This window comes from Lactuca sativa, chromosome 6 (assembly GCF_002870075.4).
Source record: "Lactuca sativa cultivar Salinas chromosome 6, Lsat_Salinas_v11, whole genome shotgun sequence".
NCBI classification, from domain to species: Eukaryota; Viridiplantae; Streptophyta; class Magnoliopsida; order Asterales; family Asteraceae; genus Lactuca; species Lactuca sativa.
Window position 1 is genome coordinate 169,346,787 of NC_056628.2, and position 15,295 is coordinate 169,362,081.

The following is a 15,295-nucleotide window of genomic DNA, read 5'->3' on the forward strand; positions in this document are numbered from 1 at the left end:
TCAAGAAGCAAAATTTGTCTGAAAAAATGACAAGAGACCTTAACTGATGACATAATTTGCTAATGGATAACAAATTAAATTTGAAGTGAGGAACATACAGAACATTATGGAGTACAACATCATCAGCCAAATAAGTACTACCAATCTCATAAGCACTTATTTGTTGTCCATTTGGTAAGGTGATGTGATATGGGATTTTAAGAGTTTGAATTTGGAATAAGAGTGATTTGTTGTGACACATATGGTCACTGGCTCCAGAATCAATGATCCAAGTAGTCGCAGCAGTAACCAAACAATGACAACTTATGGAATTATGTTTAGACAAGAAAACATTACCAGCGAAGTTTGCATTAGAATGACCTGAAGATGGTTGGTTCTGTGAGTTTTGAGAATTTTGAGCCTGTGTACTTCCATTTCCATCTTGTTTTGTGTTAAAATTGTTAAACATCGAAAAGAACTAATGATATTGTTGAATTTGTTCATTTGAAAGTTGTGGTAGTGATTGAATGTTTGTAGAATGAACATGATTGGCTTGTTGAGTTGTCCCTTCACCATTTGTTGATTGAAAACTAGAGGCATTTGCAGCAACAATTCTTGTCCCCTTTGTAAACTTGAAATCTTTAGGAAAGCCAATTAACCTGTAGCATTTGTTGGCAGAATGGCCAGGTTTCTTGCAAAAATTACAAGTGATGTTCTTCTTTGCTTCATAATCGCCCTTGAATTGATTGATTTCTTGATTATTCCGAAAATGCCCTCCACTAGACTTAACATTCATGGAGGCTAAATCAGACATAAACTGAAAAGTAGAAGAATGGACTTCTCTTTGTTTCTCGTCTTGAATCAAAAGAGCATATGCTTGAGTGACAGATGGGAGAGGTTTCATTAAGAGAATACTTCCTCTTACATGACTATAATCACTGTTAAGTCCCATAAGAAACTTCATCAACCTTTGATTATGTTGTTCTTCCTGAATTTTGTGTGCTGCTCCATAAGTACACTCAGGAATAACAGATAGAGCATTTAGTTCATCCCATTGTTTCTTTAACTTGGTGAAATAAGTACCTAGGTCATCAGATCCTTGATTCAAATCAGAAATCTCCTTTTGGAGATGATATAACTTTGCTCCATTTGATTGTCCAAATCTGTCATCTAAATCATCCCAAATTGCTTTGGCAGAAGATGAATAGAGAACAGATTCGGCAATATCATTTGATAAGACATTAAGTATCCAAGAAGTTACCATATCATTGCATCTTTGCCAATTATCGAAAGAATTGTGATTTGAAGCTGGCTTGAGAACTTTACCATTGACGAAGCCGATCTTGTTCTTAGCTGATAATGCAATCATCATGCCTTTCTTCCATGAATTGAAATTCGATCCATCAAATTTGTTAGAAACAAGTAGCATACCGGGATGATCTGATGGATGTAGATACATTGGATCAGATGTATTAGGAAATTGAGTTGAATTTTGAGGAGTAACTGGATTAGATGAAGAAGACATCGCTATGATGATGAAACTGAAATTACAGGGAAGAAAAAAAAACAGTAGCGAAAGAACAAAATCTTAAAATTGAATTGATGATTCAATTTGATTAAAATGATTGAAGAAGAAAATCAAGTGCGGAATCATAAATTGAATGAATCTTCGAGCACAAAGCTCTGATACCATGTTGACAATGGTGAAACCAGAGAAAAGTTTAAGAGGGAAAATTGATTCTTCATTATTGAATAGTTACTTACAAATGAAGCTAAATTGAAACTATATACAAGAGAAACAACTGATTAACCCTCTAACAAACTTCTAACTAACATCACGTGAGAATCACATGATTTTATTAAACAGAATTAACTAACAATTAACTATTAATTCTAACACATGACTTCAAGGAAACCGTAGAAAAACTAAATCTTTCACTTTTTTTTTATTTAAACAAGTTATAATAAAAACTCACTGCAAAGAAGCCTATTCTACTCTCTACACTTAGATATAAGAGCACTAATCTAAACATTGAGTTCTAATAAGAAGAAGACAATAACTCTAAGAGAAAGAAGTCAGAAGACAAAAGTAAAAAAATATCTAAATATACATTATAAACCCTTACATACCTTCCAACTACATAGAAAATAACCAAAATAAAAATAACAATGCTTAGGGTGGAGGAAGTGCTCTCCTTTCAACCCATTCAACCCACGGCAACAACTTCTCTCTCTCTCTCTCTCTCTCTCTATATATATATATATATATATATATATATATATATATATATATATATATATATGTGTGTGTGTGTGTGTGTGTGTGTTTATTAATTAATTTGTATGGTTTTTAATTATTGAAAATAGTGATGTAGCAGTGAGTTGGGAATTTTCTAATATATGAATTGAAAATGATGAGTTTCTTATCAAATCAGGTTGTCTCAATCTCAATTTTCGTATATCTTTTAATAATGCAAGGAATTTTCTAAAATACAAATTAGATTGTAACTGTTGTTGGACTCATAAATACTTGGGCCAAGTGATTATTGTTATTTTCTAAAATACAAGTTATGTTTGAAGACCTCTTATAAAATTTCTAAATCCATGATGCTCTACAATTGAAAGTGGATATTCGTGTATGATAATTATTTCCGTCAAATTTTTTCTTGATGCATCAGCATTAAATGTATAGTTTCAAACATGAGTTGTAGTACCATCCATTTTCTTTTTTTCTTGCACCAAGATAGATTGACGAATATCTGAAAATGGGTTGTGTAAACAACGTTTAAAATGGACAAATAAATGTTTTGTACCTTTCTTGTTATCCGCACCCAATACTTTCTTGCAATGAATGCATCTTGCTTTAACTTCACCATTCACTTTAAATCTTTTAAAACGGGGCAATGCTGGTAAACATGATGCCCTTTTTGAACCGACCGCTTCGTCTTCGTCTTCACCGTAAGACCCTTTGATCCATTTATTTCTTCGTGAAAAGTAACGAAGAGGATTTCCGACTGTCCCTTTCTGTCTAAAACGTTATAAAATCAGGTTAGTTTTCCTGATGATGTATACCCAAGAAGTGAAAATGTAGGATGGCACACAATCATTTTTGTAAAAATGCTAACATTTCATAGTTTTCAGGAATGGATTATTTTTTATGACTAGAGCAAAACCAGTTTTGTTAAAATCTATTCTTAAAAAAATACATTATCTACTTTGTTGTAAATTGAAAACAACCACTATTTATTCCTAACAGAAATCACATAAGACATTTATGATTTATGTATTTACTAATTTACTATAGAAAACTTGAGGGACTTGTTATATTTTACGGAAGTTGGAGGGTCTATCTTGAAATATATTTCTTTCCTATTTTGACGAGTGACTGACCTGAAAAATCACAATCATGTTTGGCTTCGAGTCTTTTGCTTAACTCACACAACACACAACAAGAAGAAATCATCATCACCGATTCATCTGAACAGTGGAATCAAGCAATCAGACTCAATCGCTTAAAGAAATGGCTCGAGCTGGAGGAATAACGAATGCAGTAAACGTAGAGATAGCGGTACAAGATGCTTGACAGAATCGTAATTCTTGGGTTATTTCACGATTTTTGTTACGAAATCAACACTGCTTTCTAATCACAGAAACTGTATATGTTTATATTCAGCTTCTAGGGCTTGAATACAATTAGGCTTTTTTCAATGTGGACAATTGAAAAGTTGAACTCTGAAATTGGTTGGAGCCCTAATTGAAAGGGACTCTCCAAAAATAGGCGTATGCCACTTAATGCAGCGAACACACGGTATTCTTTAGTAAAAGGCGAAAGAATAGTTCGCTTTGTGTTCACTGCGTAGCTGCTTGTCATCTTAGTTACCAGCTGCTTGGTTTATGTAATGAGTTTGATACCTTCTGTTTCATTCAAGTAGCCGATGTGGGATGAGCCCCATACTTGCATCCCTCTGTAATGTTTCAAACTCTTCTCCCACATTTCTCTTCTTTTTCCCCTTCACTTACTTCCATTTGGTTTTTGATCTGTTTTTTATGAGGTGCTCACTGTTCATGGATATGGGTTTTGATAGAAATTACTAGATATTATAACTGGAATTAGATATTTTGTGAAAGATTATTTTTAGTAGACCAAAAAAAGAACATTTTCGTGAAGAAAAACAGCAATCTTAGGAAGTTAGAATTTCATATTTTGGTAAATGAAATGGATAAATAGGTAAAAGTTCGTTTTACTTTTGGACAAAGGTATTGTGAGAATGGATAATGACTTAAACTAAGTCCTTTTATTCAGCTCACTTATCAAGGAGTCGAATGGTTTTGAATTTAGACTTCACACATTGTTTTTCTTCAAACAGGTTTTCAGATTTCAACATTTCAAAACAATATGATTCATGACCTTCTTGACTTTCTTTCAAACAACATGAGTTACTTTATGATTGTTACATAAGAACTATTGAAAACTTGAACTTTACATATTGATTGGAGCCCTTCAATAAGAAGGGACTCTCCAAAAATAGGCGTATGCCACTATATATGGCAAGAACACGGTATTCTTTAGTAAAAGGCGAAAGAATAGTGCGCTTTGTTCTTACCACATGGCTGCGTGTCTTTTCTTCTCCCAGCTACTTGGTTTAATTAATGACTCTCATGCCTTCTGTTTTATTTAAGCAGCCTATGTGGGATGACCCTCAAACCTGCATGCCTCTCTTCCAAACCCTTTTTCCACTTTTCTCTTTTTTCCTTCTTCTCTTATTTTGATTTGATTTTTGATCGGTCTTTTAAGATATTTAGTCGAATATTATTTTTATTTGTCCAAAAGAAGAACATTTTCTTGAAGAAAAATGAAGTTGGAGTTTCAAATTATAGTAAATGAAGGGAATACAAGCCAATCAGAGTCACAATATGCTTTTAAATGTAAATCGCCATTGACAGGAAGAAAAATACCCTGAGAGTGGCCTTAAGATAGTGCAACACACGAAGAGCAGCATTCCAATGGGTCTCACGTGGAGCATAAACAAATTGACTAAGCGTGTTGACAGCAAATATGATGCCAGGACGCGTAACTTGTAGATAAAGAAGACGTCCAATCAGTCGTTTATACTTTCCAACATCAGGAGAATCGTCTTCAGTAGTGAGACGAATGTTATGTTCCATAGGAAAAGAGCTTGGTATACATCCTTCCATACTGTTATTAGCTAAGATGTCCAATTTATATTTTCTTTGAATAAGAACTATTCCATCAGGTGTTCGAGCAGCTTCAATTCCAAAAAAAATATTTCAAAGGACCCAAATCCATTATACTAAACTTGCTGTTAAGAAAATCTTTGACTTTGGCTATCTATTGATCGGCATTTCCCAAAAGAACAACATCATCAACATAAATAAGAGCTGAAACATATATACCCTTTTGTTTGAAGATGAAAAGAGAATGGTATGCCTTTGAGTGTTTAAAACCGATTTGGAGGAGAGCACCGATGAATTTGTTGTACGAGTTTCAAGAGGCTTGACGTAAACCATACAATGACTTTTGGAGACGACAAACTCTGGTATCTCCTTCTTTGGCAAACCCTTGTGGCACCTTTATATACACTTCTTCATGCAACTCTCCATGTAAGAAGGCGTTATTCACATCAAGTTGATGAATAGCCCACCTTTTATGAACAATAACAACCAACATAGTCCTAACTATCACGATCTTGGCCACCGGTGCAAAATTTTATTGAAAATCTACACCTTCCATTTGAGTGAAGCCTTTCGCAAAGAGTTTGTCTTTGTATTGTTCAAATTCATCAGATGGTTTGTATCTAAATTTGTAGACCCATTTGGAGTCGATTGCTTTCTTTACCGGTGGTAAATCTGCCAAAACCCATGTGGTGTTGTTTTCAAGAGCTTCAACTTCCTTTTTCATAGCATCCTTCCAATGTTGCCTTTTAATTTCTTGGTAAAAATTCTTAGGCTCGTCTTGGGAAGAGATAACGGCCAAATATGCTTTGTGTGAATTAGTAAAATTTTTATAAGACACAAAATAAGATAAAGGTTATACCGTCGAGGAAACTAGATTGTCATTGGAGTGTGAATGGTTTATAAAAGGTGGCAGATCAACTTTAAATTATTGTAAACGAACAAGCTAAGTGTGAGTTCGTGTTGGGCGTTGGTTTGGAACCGAACTATGAACTGGATCGGCATTGGACTCGCCCGGGCCATTTTTGGCCTATAGGAAATAGCAGTAGGACTTGAGTCGTATTGTGGGTCAACAGAAGACCTCGGTGGACTGCCGGAGGCTGGGGGATCGATGTCAGCAACATGGTTTAAGCTTTCAAGATCTTCTATGTTCCGATCCTCATGAGAATAGTCAAGATGACTTGAAATAATTTCGTCCTTTTCTTGAAAACCATTTTTTTCATGGTTTTGGAAAGGAAAACACATTCTGTAAAATTCACATCTCTAGAGATGAGAATTTCACATCTTCAATGTCGAAAACTTTATACCCTTTTTGCCCTTGTGGATAACCGACGAAAACACAAGGCCTCCCCCTTTATTCGAACTTATCCTTTCATGCTTTATTTTCCTTTACATAAGCTAAGGAGCCTAAAACTCTCATGTGATCGTATTGAGGCCTATTTGTATGGGGTTTTATTCTTCACATACCAAGAGGGTAGTCGATTTATGATGTATGTAGCGGTAAGTATACATTCTCCCCAAAACTTGATGGGAATATTAGCTTGGAAACGAATAGTCCTAGCTATTTCTAATAGGTGCCTATGCTTTCTCTCAACGACCCCGTTTTGTTGTGAGGTGTGAACGTAAGAGGTTTCGAGCATAATGCCATGCTCTTCATAGAACCTGAGCATATTATTTTGAGACAAATTCACCCCTGTTATCACTTATATTCCTTTTGGTTTTCCTTTCAAATTGAGTCTCCAATAGTTTATATAATGCAACAAGATTGGAGCTTGCATCAAATTTATGTTTTAACAAATAGACCTAGGTAGAACGACTGTAATCATCCACAATAGTTAGGAAGTATCGTGCACTAGAAAGAGAAGGAACACGATACCCTTCCCATATATCACAATGAATAAGATCAAAAGGAGAAGCTGTTTTAATAGAACTGATTGGAAAGGGTAATCTGGCTTGTTTTGCTCGAATACACGAATCACAATAATCAAAACTTCCAATTTTATTTTATAAAACTAATGTGTTGTAATCTAGAAGTTGAAGAATGTCCCAACCTCCGATGCCAAATTTCTATGTCAACTTTAACAACCATCGCCTTGATCTTTGCATCTATATCTTCCATGTTGTATAGAACATTCTTACACCTTCCCATGCCAATCAGCTTCCTCGAATGTAAGTCTTGTATGTAACAAAAATTCGGGAGAAATGTTACAAAACAATTATGATTTTTGGTGACTTTACTAACCGATAGAAGATTGCATTTAAAATTTGGTATATAAAGGACATCATTGATTTTTAAATTGCTAGGTAAACAAGCACTCTCTATTCCTTCATCAGGAACGTTGTCACCATTCAATATGTTAACAGGAACGCCATCCTACGATTCCTTCAAGTCGGTTAAGACGAAGTTGTTACTAGCAATATGTTTGGTAGCACCGGAGTCGATTACCCATGGTTGAAGAAAATTGATCTTACCAACCATATTGATTTCAAGTTTGAGATTGTTGCTTGATTGATGAATTAGTTTCTTGTATTGCTCGACACTTAGCCCAAGTATGGGGTTGACTTCTATTCCAACTGCAACATCTTTGGGTCTTCCATTTACAGTCTTCTTTTGTTCACCGGTTGGTTTTCGCTGTCGGTTTTCCCACCAGTCGGGATATTGATTTTCTGGAAGTAGCCATCGATTGTGTAACCCAGTCCTGTTGAAAATACCCGATTACCGACCCAACCCGTTTGAATCCGGGTAAATCGGGTCGAGTATCGAGTATATATTTTCGGAGGGTTACCCAATTTTTTTAGACCGGATATAGGGTACATGTATAGGGTTTCGGGTATACCCGAAATACCCTATTTATTAAAAAATAAAGTGACATTTGGGTAATATCAACACTTATCCACATGATGTTTACAACTTTACCCTCGTTCTCAATCATTGATTTAAAAAAAACCTTGTCTATTTCTTGAGTCTTCCATCGAAGTATCGAACCCTATGAAGACAAAGAGATATCTCCAGTAGACTTCAAACTTAACTCAACTCGTCGTCACCGGTCATCAATTCGTCGCCAACACTCACCGATTTAGACTTCAAACTTCAAAGAAAGTGATTTTCTTGTAAATGATTTCGAAAATAAGGTATTGGCTTCTTGCATTTTGGTTTCTTGTAAATGGTATTATTTTTGTGAAGATTATTTGATATCTCAAATATTATTGACTAAATGGCTTCTTGTAAATATTTAAAAAAATAAGACTAATAGAACACGACATATTTACTTCATTAGATTTTTTGTGGGTAATACCCGAATTCCAAACCCGACCTACTACCCGAATTACCCAAACCAAAAATACCCGAATTTAATTCGGGTCGAGTAATGGACATTTTTTTAACATGAAAACCCCGAATTACCCGAAACCCGAAAAATTTACCCAATCAACACCCCTAGTGGGACCGGTTTAATTGTAAAGCTTGCACTTCAGTCCTTCACAGTTGATGCGTTTATCAGAATGGATCGTCTCAATACTTTGTGTTGTTTCAGCTTGATAGGCTGCAACCTCCACTGTTGGCTTCCTTGTCGCACTAATATTCTTTTGTTGCTCTTCTTCAGCAACAAGACGATACACGATGCTCGGACTTGGCATGGGTTTGGTGCTGAGTATTTGAGTTTTTATGGTTCCAAAATTATCATCGAGACCCATCAAAAACTCTTATATATGTTCTTTTTCTTTAGACTCCATGAGTCTTTTTCCCAGATTACAGGAACAGTTGCTGCATGTGCATGTTGGCGAAGGTGAGACAAATTCAATTTCATCCCACACACCTCTCATCATGGTAAAGTAGGATGAAACTGAATGATTTCCTCTATGCCCTCGGGGCACTTTCCTTTCCAAATCTTTCTTGAAGGTCTTCCCATATTTGTCTGACTATGGTGGCGTATTTTACACTGTTCTTGATCTCCTTTTCCATGGCAGTGGTAATCCATCATTTGATGATGGCGTCGCTCCTCTGCCATGATTTGTATTCTTGCTCATCTTCTGCTGGTTTGGGAATGGTTCCATCAATGAAACCTACTTTGTTATTGGCGATAAGAAAGTCGCTCATCTCTTGAGTCCAATCCGCATAATTATTATCATTCATATTGTCATTCACGTGCATTTGACGAAGATAATCAGTTAGGTGAATGTAATAGGGTTTAGATTGGATAAATTTGACTCCAGGTTCTTGAATTATGCAAACGATCCAAAGATCATATATACACATCAATTTGAATAAAGGAAGCTAGATATCCTACTAGGAAACTAGGAAATTGAATATATATATATATATATATATATATATATATATATATATATATATATATATATATATATATATATATATATAATATTTCCTTCACCTTTAAAACATTTATGGATAGCGGAGACAAATTTATAAATGACTATTGACTTAAATGAGCAGCAAAGTTAAAATGTTTCACGCAAAACATTGACATTATTCAGCAACGAGCACTCATAATCATATTTAATATATTAGTTAATAACCGTTAAAAAAGTTTTATTAATAAACCATTAAATTCAAAGTGACAAAAATCATCCATATGTCATGTCAACATGACCCAACTTGTTATCCAACCTGTCCCATTTTGGCATCAATAGTTGTAGACTATAGACACTCGAGTTTATAATGGACGACTTCTAAATGCCCATTTCCGATTTAGCTAAAAAAACTAATTTTACCCGTTTTACCGACTATCAATAAAATGTATTGTGTATACATGTACTTTGTTTGCAATATGTATTTGGTTTTGCTGTTAATTATGACGGAAATTGGATAAAGATTTGTGGAGTAATCAACACTCATGATGTAGCTTCTTGACATCTGTAACATTTGCATCTTTTTTTTTCACACATATTAGCATAGTATCCTCACTCTCCATATTTGTAGCAGCAGGTAACTACTTCTAAAGATTTTCCTTTTGAGTAATCATTCTTATCTTTCTCTTCCATTCTTCATTTTGTTGTGTTTGCTTTCTTGTCTCACATTGTTTTCATTCGCTTTCAATTGCATATTGGTGTAATCTCCTTTACATGGTGACTTATTTTTCTTTGGATAAAACAAGACAATATCTTTAGAAAGTAACCTTTCATTAAACTCTTTAGAAAAGGTCAAAGACTTTCATTAAAAGTAACCTTTCTGACTTTTATCTCAAACAACATGAGTTCCTCCTTTGTACTTCTATCTTGATTATCACTGCATTTGTATTTTTGACAACAATTTTACAAGCTTTAGGTTTAGCACCAGATTACATTAGACCTGATCAGTGAAAGTTAACAAACAAGAACTAGTGAAAATTTAAACTTCAAAAATTGGTTGGAGCCCTCCAAATAAATGAAAGGACTCTCCAAAAATAGGGTATGCCACTATATATGGAGAACACACGGTATTCTTTAGTAAAAGGCGAAAGAATAGTTCGCTTTGTGCTCACCACATGGCTGCGTGTCACTTCATGTCTCAGCTGCTTGGTATAAGTATTGAATTTGATAGCTTCTGTTTCGTTTAAGTAGCCTATGTGGGATGAACCAGAAACTTCCATTCCTCTTTTTAAAACCCTTCTTCCACTTTTCTTTTCTTTCCCCCTTATCTTTACTTGGTTTTTGATTTGTCTTTAATATAGGAAGCGCTCTTATATAGGTTTTTGAAAGGAATTATTATTAGAATAAGATATCCAGTGAAATTTTAATTTTAGTTGACCAGAAAAAGAATATTTTGGTGAAGAAAAACAAAGTTGGAGTTGTAAATGAAGAGGATAAATTGGTAAGTACGTGTTACTTTTGGACAAAGGTTTGGTGAAATGGATAATGATATGCCATTAAAACAATTTATTCATATCACTTGTCAAAGATTCTAAATAGTTTTGAATTTAGACTTCAGACTTCACAGTTCACACATTGGCTTTTACTGTTAAACATGTTTCATAGTTCCACATTCAGCACTAACGCCTTGTTCATGAGTTTTTAGTAAATTTAGTAAAAGAAAGAGAAAGAAAATATTGACCGGAAAGGGAGGGGAAGGAGAAATTTTCTTATTCCGTGTTCCCGAGTTCGAAGAAAATAAAAGGAAAATTGTAAGTTTTTGTGTTTTCTTCCAGAATCCGCGCAATTTGGGAGGAAATTTTAGAATTAAAACATGGCTCTAAAATCCTTTCCTTCCCCTTACTTTCCTTAAATCAATTAAATTCAGGGTACACGATTTTCCTTCGACATTACTCACATTCCCTCCATATACATCCATATCTCTCTTTAAGTAGAATTCGGGAACAAGGCGTAAGGCTTAGTGAGTGTACCTTCTCACCACTTCGCACTTTTTGCCTGACATCGTAATCATGTCATTTCCCCCTTCACCTCTCTTATCGATAGGAAACGGCCACCTCTCATGTTTTTCTTTTTTTATTAAATATATAAAATTATAATTTAATAAGTTTCTAAATATTTAAAATAATAAAAGAGGAATATTTCATTAAGTTAATAATAAAAATCATTACGTAGTAAAAAATGACAATCAAATAAAAACAATATGGAATACTTCTAATTGAAATAAAATTTTATAATTTCCTCTCTTGTCCTCCGAACTATCACGAGGTCGTCTCCCGAAAATGGTCAATGTTTTTTGTTAGAAATTTCATATTGCAACATTTTTTGTTGTTCTTTTCCCGAACAAATTCCATTTCCGGCTAGGGGTTGGCTACTCGGCTTACCAAAATGTATTCAGGGAGAGAAGAAAAATTGTAGAATAAGATTAGGCTAGCAGGCGGCATAGAGTATTATTGTGGTATTTGTTAATAGTGAAGTTGTTTGGGTTTAAAACATAGGGGTGTCAAGTTGTGGTTGATAAACTGACAGATCAAAAACGAAAACATTTTGACTCGGGTTGTTGAACCACTTGCACGCGGCTTGTTTCGCCTGAATCTTGGGGTGAAATCGGTGGAAAGATTGTTTGAATTCATTTTTGGTAGCAGAAACTAAGTGTAGTGTTTGTGTGAAATGAGTAGTAGGAAGTGTATTATTTGAGTGACAAAGTATTAGATAGTGTGAAATAAAATAAAATCCAAAAGTAGCCGTTGGGGAGGAAAGGAAGAAGGTGCGCCGAAATCATTATTTTGGGACCTCGCTTTATCGTGGTGTGTGGTGCCGGTATTCCTACCAGCCTTAAGGCTACCAGGAGTGGAGGTCCCTCCACACGTGAAATGCTTATGTGGAGGGTCTCTCCACGCGTGAACACCGCCCCTGGATTTAGTGGGTTGGTGGTGGCGTGGCTCCCGGGACGGACGAAGACGCGGACATTCATTGGTCATTTAATTTTGATCGTTAGGGTAATTAAATAAAAAAAAAAAACTTTTTTCCTTTAATTTCCTTTCTCTATCTGTATATACATCCACTTATACACAATTTTTTTAAAACAATCATACAAATTCTCTCAAATTAAACATACAAATTCAACAAAAAAAAAATGGATAGCGGTTCTGATGACGATTTGGTTTTGCACACACTATTGTCTGCGGCACAAGACATGATTCGTCAGAGAGGCGAAACTTCACACCGCGAGAAGAAACATAGAAAATATATCAATCGGGATCGAGAGACGGCACATGAACTTTTGGTACGTGATTATTTTGCCTCTGATAGTCTTTATGACCTTTCGAAATTTGAAGACCGTTTTCGTATTAGTAGAAATTTATTTTTACGTATAGCTTCAGATTTGGAACGTAATTATGAGTTTTTCCAATTACGATGAGATGCTAGAGGTAAATGTGGTTTTACCACAATACAAAAATATACGGCCGCTCTTAGACAATTGAGATATGGTATAACTGCAGACGCATCAGATGCGTATCTGAAAATGTCTGAGAGGATGGGTCGAGATTGTACATATTTTTTCTGTGAGTATGTTATAGAGCTTTACCGTGACATATACCTGCGACATCCGACTAAAAGTGATGTCGAACAGTTGTATGCCGCGCATGAAGCTAAACATGGTTTTCCAGGGATGCTTGGTAGTATTGATTGTACACATTGGGAGTGGGCAAATTGTCCCAATGCGTGGCGTGGTCAATTCACACGAGGAGATCATGGGGTCCCAACTGTTATACTGGAGGCAGTTGTTTCAAACGACCTATGGTTTGGCATGCATTCTTTGGTATGGCGGGGTCAAACAATGACTTGAATGTACTTCACACGTCTCCATTATTTAACAATATTTTGCAGGGTAAAGCACCAGATATGTCATACGTTGTGAATGGAAATGAATACAAGTATGGATATTACCTAGGTGATGGGATATATCCAGAGTATGCTACATTTGTTAAGTCTTTTTCGTTTCCAGTCGATGAGAAACGAAAATTGTTCAAGTTAACATAGGAATCTGCACGGAAGGATGTTGAAAGAGCGTTTGGAGTCCTAAAACAAAGGTGACACATAATCAAGCATCCAACACGAACATGAGATAGGGCAAAACTAACGACGGTGTTGACTGCCATGTGTAATTTTACATAACATGATAATAGAATAAGAGAACAGAGCTATTTGTTTATATACCGAGAACGATGTACTTAATCCACCTGCAGTAATACAAGTTGGCAGCCCGGCATACTTCTCTAGGGTTTTGGAAATACAATATCGTGAAACACGTCACAATCTACGACACGATTTGACCGAGCACATATGGGGGAGACAACTCCAAGGAGGAAATCGCGATGGAGACGAAGAGGATGAGGGCGACGAGTACGATGAGAATGCAGACAGTGACGACGAGGCGGATGAGGATGATGACGACGAGTGGTATTTTTCTACGGTTTTTATGTTTTACTTTTTTTTTTTTTTTTTAAATTAAGTAGTGTAGTATTTGATTTATTAGGTTTTATGTGTGTTTTAGTAATTTTAGGTTTTAAATTTCTATGTTTTTAATTAATGAAATGGTTTTTTTTTTTTTTTTTTTTTTTTTTTTGTGTTTTCAAAAAAATTATTTATCTTATAAATTATGTTTTTTATTTCATATAGTGTTACAAAAAAATAAAAAAAGTTACCTATTTTATAAATTATGTTATTTATTAAACATAATGTTAAAAAAATAAAAAATAATAAAAAAGTGTATGTTGTTAGTGGTGACCATTTCATATGTGGAGTGGGTTGGTGGTGAAGGTCACGTGGCACAGATGTGACACCACTTTTCCGGTGAGTTGGTGGTGACCACTCCATATAGCCTAAAAAAACAGATGATCTGTTAACCTTTTTTACTTTATCTCAAACAACATTAGCTCCTTTCTTGTATTATGAAGTCAAAATATGGCAGGACAGTTAATATTATAAAGATAAATAAATTAACAAAATCCAGTTGGTTTCTTCTGTGATGCAGTTTCCGATCACAAGCTCAATAAGTCAATCATGCAGGTTTCTGTTAAAATTTATCACTGCATTTCTTGTATCAATTGGCATATAGTTGATTTTTGAACTTTAAAAATTGGTTGGAGCCCTTCAATTAAAGAAAGGTCTCTCCAAAAATAGGCGTATACCACTGTGTATGGCAAGCACACGGTATTCTTTAGTAAAAGGCGAAAGAATAGTTCGCTTTGTGCTTACCACATGGCTGCGTGCCCTTACACCCTTCAGCTGCTTGGTTTAAGTAATGACTCTCACAAATTCTGTTTCATTCCAGCAGCTGATGTGGGATGAACTAGAACTTTGCATTCCTCTTTTTTAAACCCTTCCTATCTTGTTTTACTTTGATTTTGTTTTTGTTTTGTTTAAGTTTCAAAAGTAAATCCTAGATATTGGATAATTAGAATAAAATATTTAGTGCTAGTTGAAATTTTGATTGGTTTTAACTGTATTTGAACCTTTTGCCTTAACTGTTTTGACTGCTCCTTAATCCTAAACCGAGGCTTACATGTATTTGAACCTTTTGCCTTATGTGTTTTGCAAGTTGTCGCTATAAGTATTATAAATATTATATGGATATTAACTAAACTAACCAATAGGAATAGAGTTGTTAACAAAAATGATAATTTGCTTTTAATTTGTGAAAATAACCAACTTGTCCGGCCGGGATGGCTTCTTCGGACTAATCAAAATATAT

The 15,295-nt window shown here is 35.0% G+C and overlaps 1 protein-coding gene, 1 long non-coding RNA gene and 4 other non-coding genes across 6 annotated transcripts; all 6 read right to left on the bottom strand.

Moving 5' to 3' along the window:
• Positions 1-457: 457 nt before the first annotated feature.
• On the bottom strand, positions 458-1,504 carry LOC111895894 (uncharacterized). Its single transcript, XM_023891945.2, has one exon. The coding sequence runs from the start codon at positions 1,502-1,504 to the stop codon at positions 458-460; it is 1,047 nt and encodes a 348-aa protein (XP_023747713.2).
• A 1,195-nt stretch (positions 1,505-2,699) lies between these two features.
• LOC111895644 (uncharacterized) lies at positions 2,700-3,925 on the bottom strand. Its single transcript, XR_002851642.3, has 2 exons — positions 3,370-3,925; positions 2,700-3,007 (listed from the first exon to the last, which is right to left on the bottom strand). It is a non-coding gene; the product is annotated as an uncharacterized LOC111895644 (long non-coding RNA).
• Positions 3,725-3,841, bottom strand: LOC111896067 (U5 spliceosomal RNA). Its single transcript, XR_002851799.1, has one exon. It is a non-coding gene; the product is annotated as a U5 spliceosomal RNA (small nuclear RNA).
• A 549-nt stretch (positions 3,926-4,474) lies between the features above and the next one.
• On the bottom strand, positions 4,475-4,592 carry LOC111895949 (U5 spliceosomal RNA). Its single transcript, XR_002851730.1, has one exon. It is a non-coding gene; the product is annotated as a U5 spliceosomal RNA (small nuclear RNA).
• A 5,949-nt stretch (positions 4,593-10,541) lies between these two features.
• Positions 10,542-10,661, bottom strand: LOC111895999 (U5 spliceosomal RNA). The gene has a single exon (XR_002851756.1). It is a non-coding gene; the product is annotated as a U5 spliceosomal RNA (small nuclear RNA).
• A 4,028-nt stretch (positions 10,662-14,689) lies between these two features.
• Positions 14,690-14,808, bottom strand: LOC111895935 (U5 spliceosomal RNA). Its single transcript, XR_002851728.1, has one exon. It is a non-coding gene; the product is annotated as a U5 spliceosomal RNA (small nuclear RNA).
• Between the last annotated feature and the right edge of the window lie 487 nt (positions 14,809-15,295).

Bases quoted from the DNA above. Each gene is read 5' to 3' on its own strand.
- LOC111895894 (XM_023891945.2), bottom strand. From the start codon at position 1,504: ATGTCTTCTTCATCTAATCCAGTTACTCCTCAAAATTCAACTCAATTT.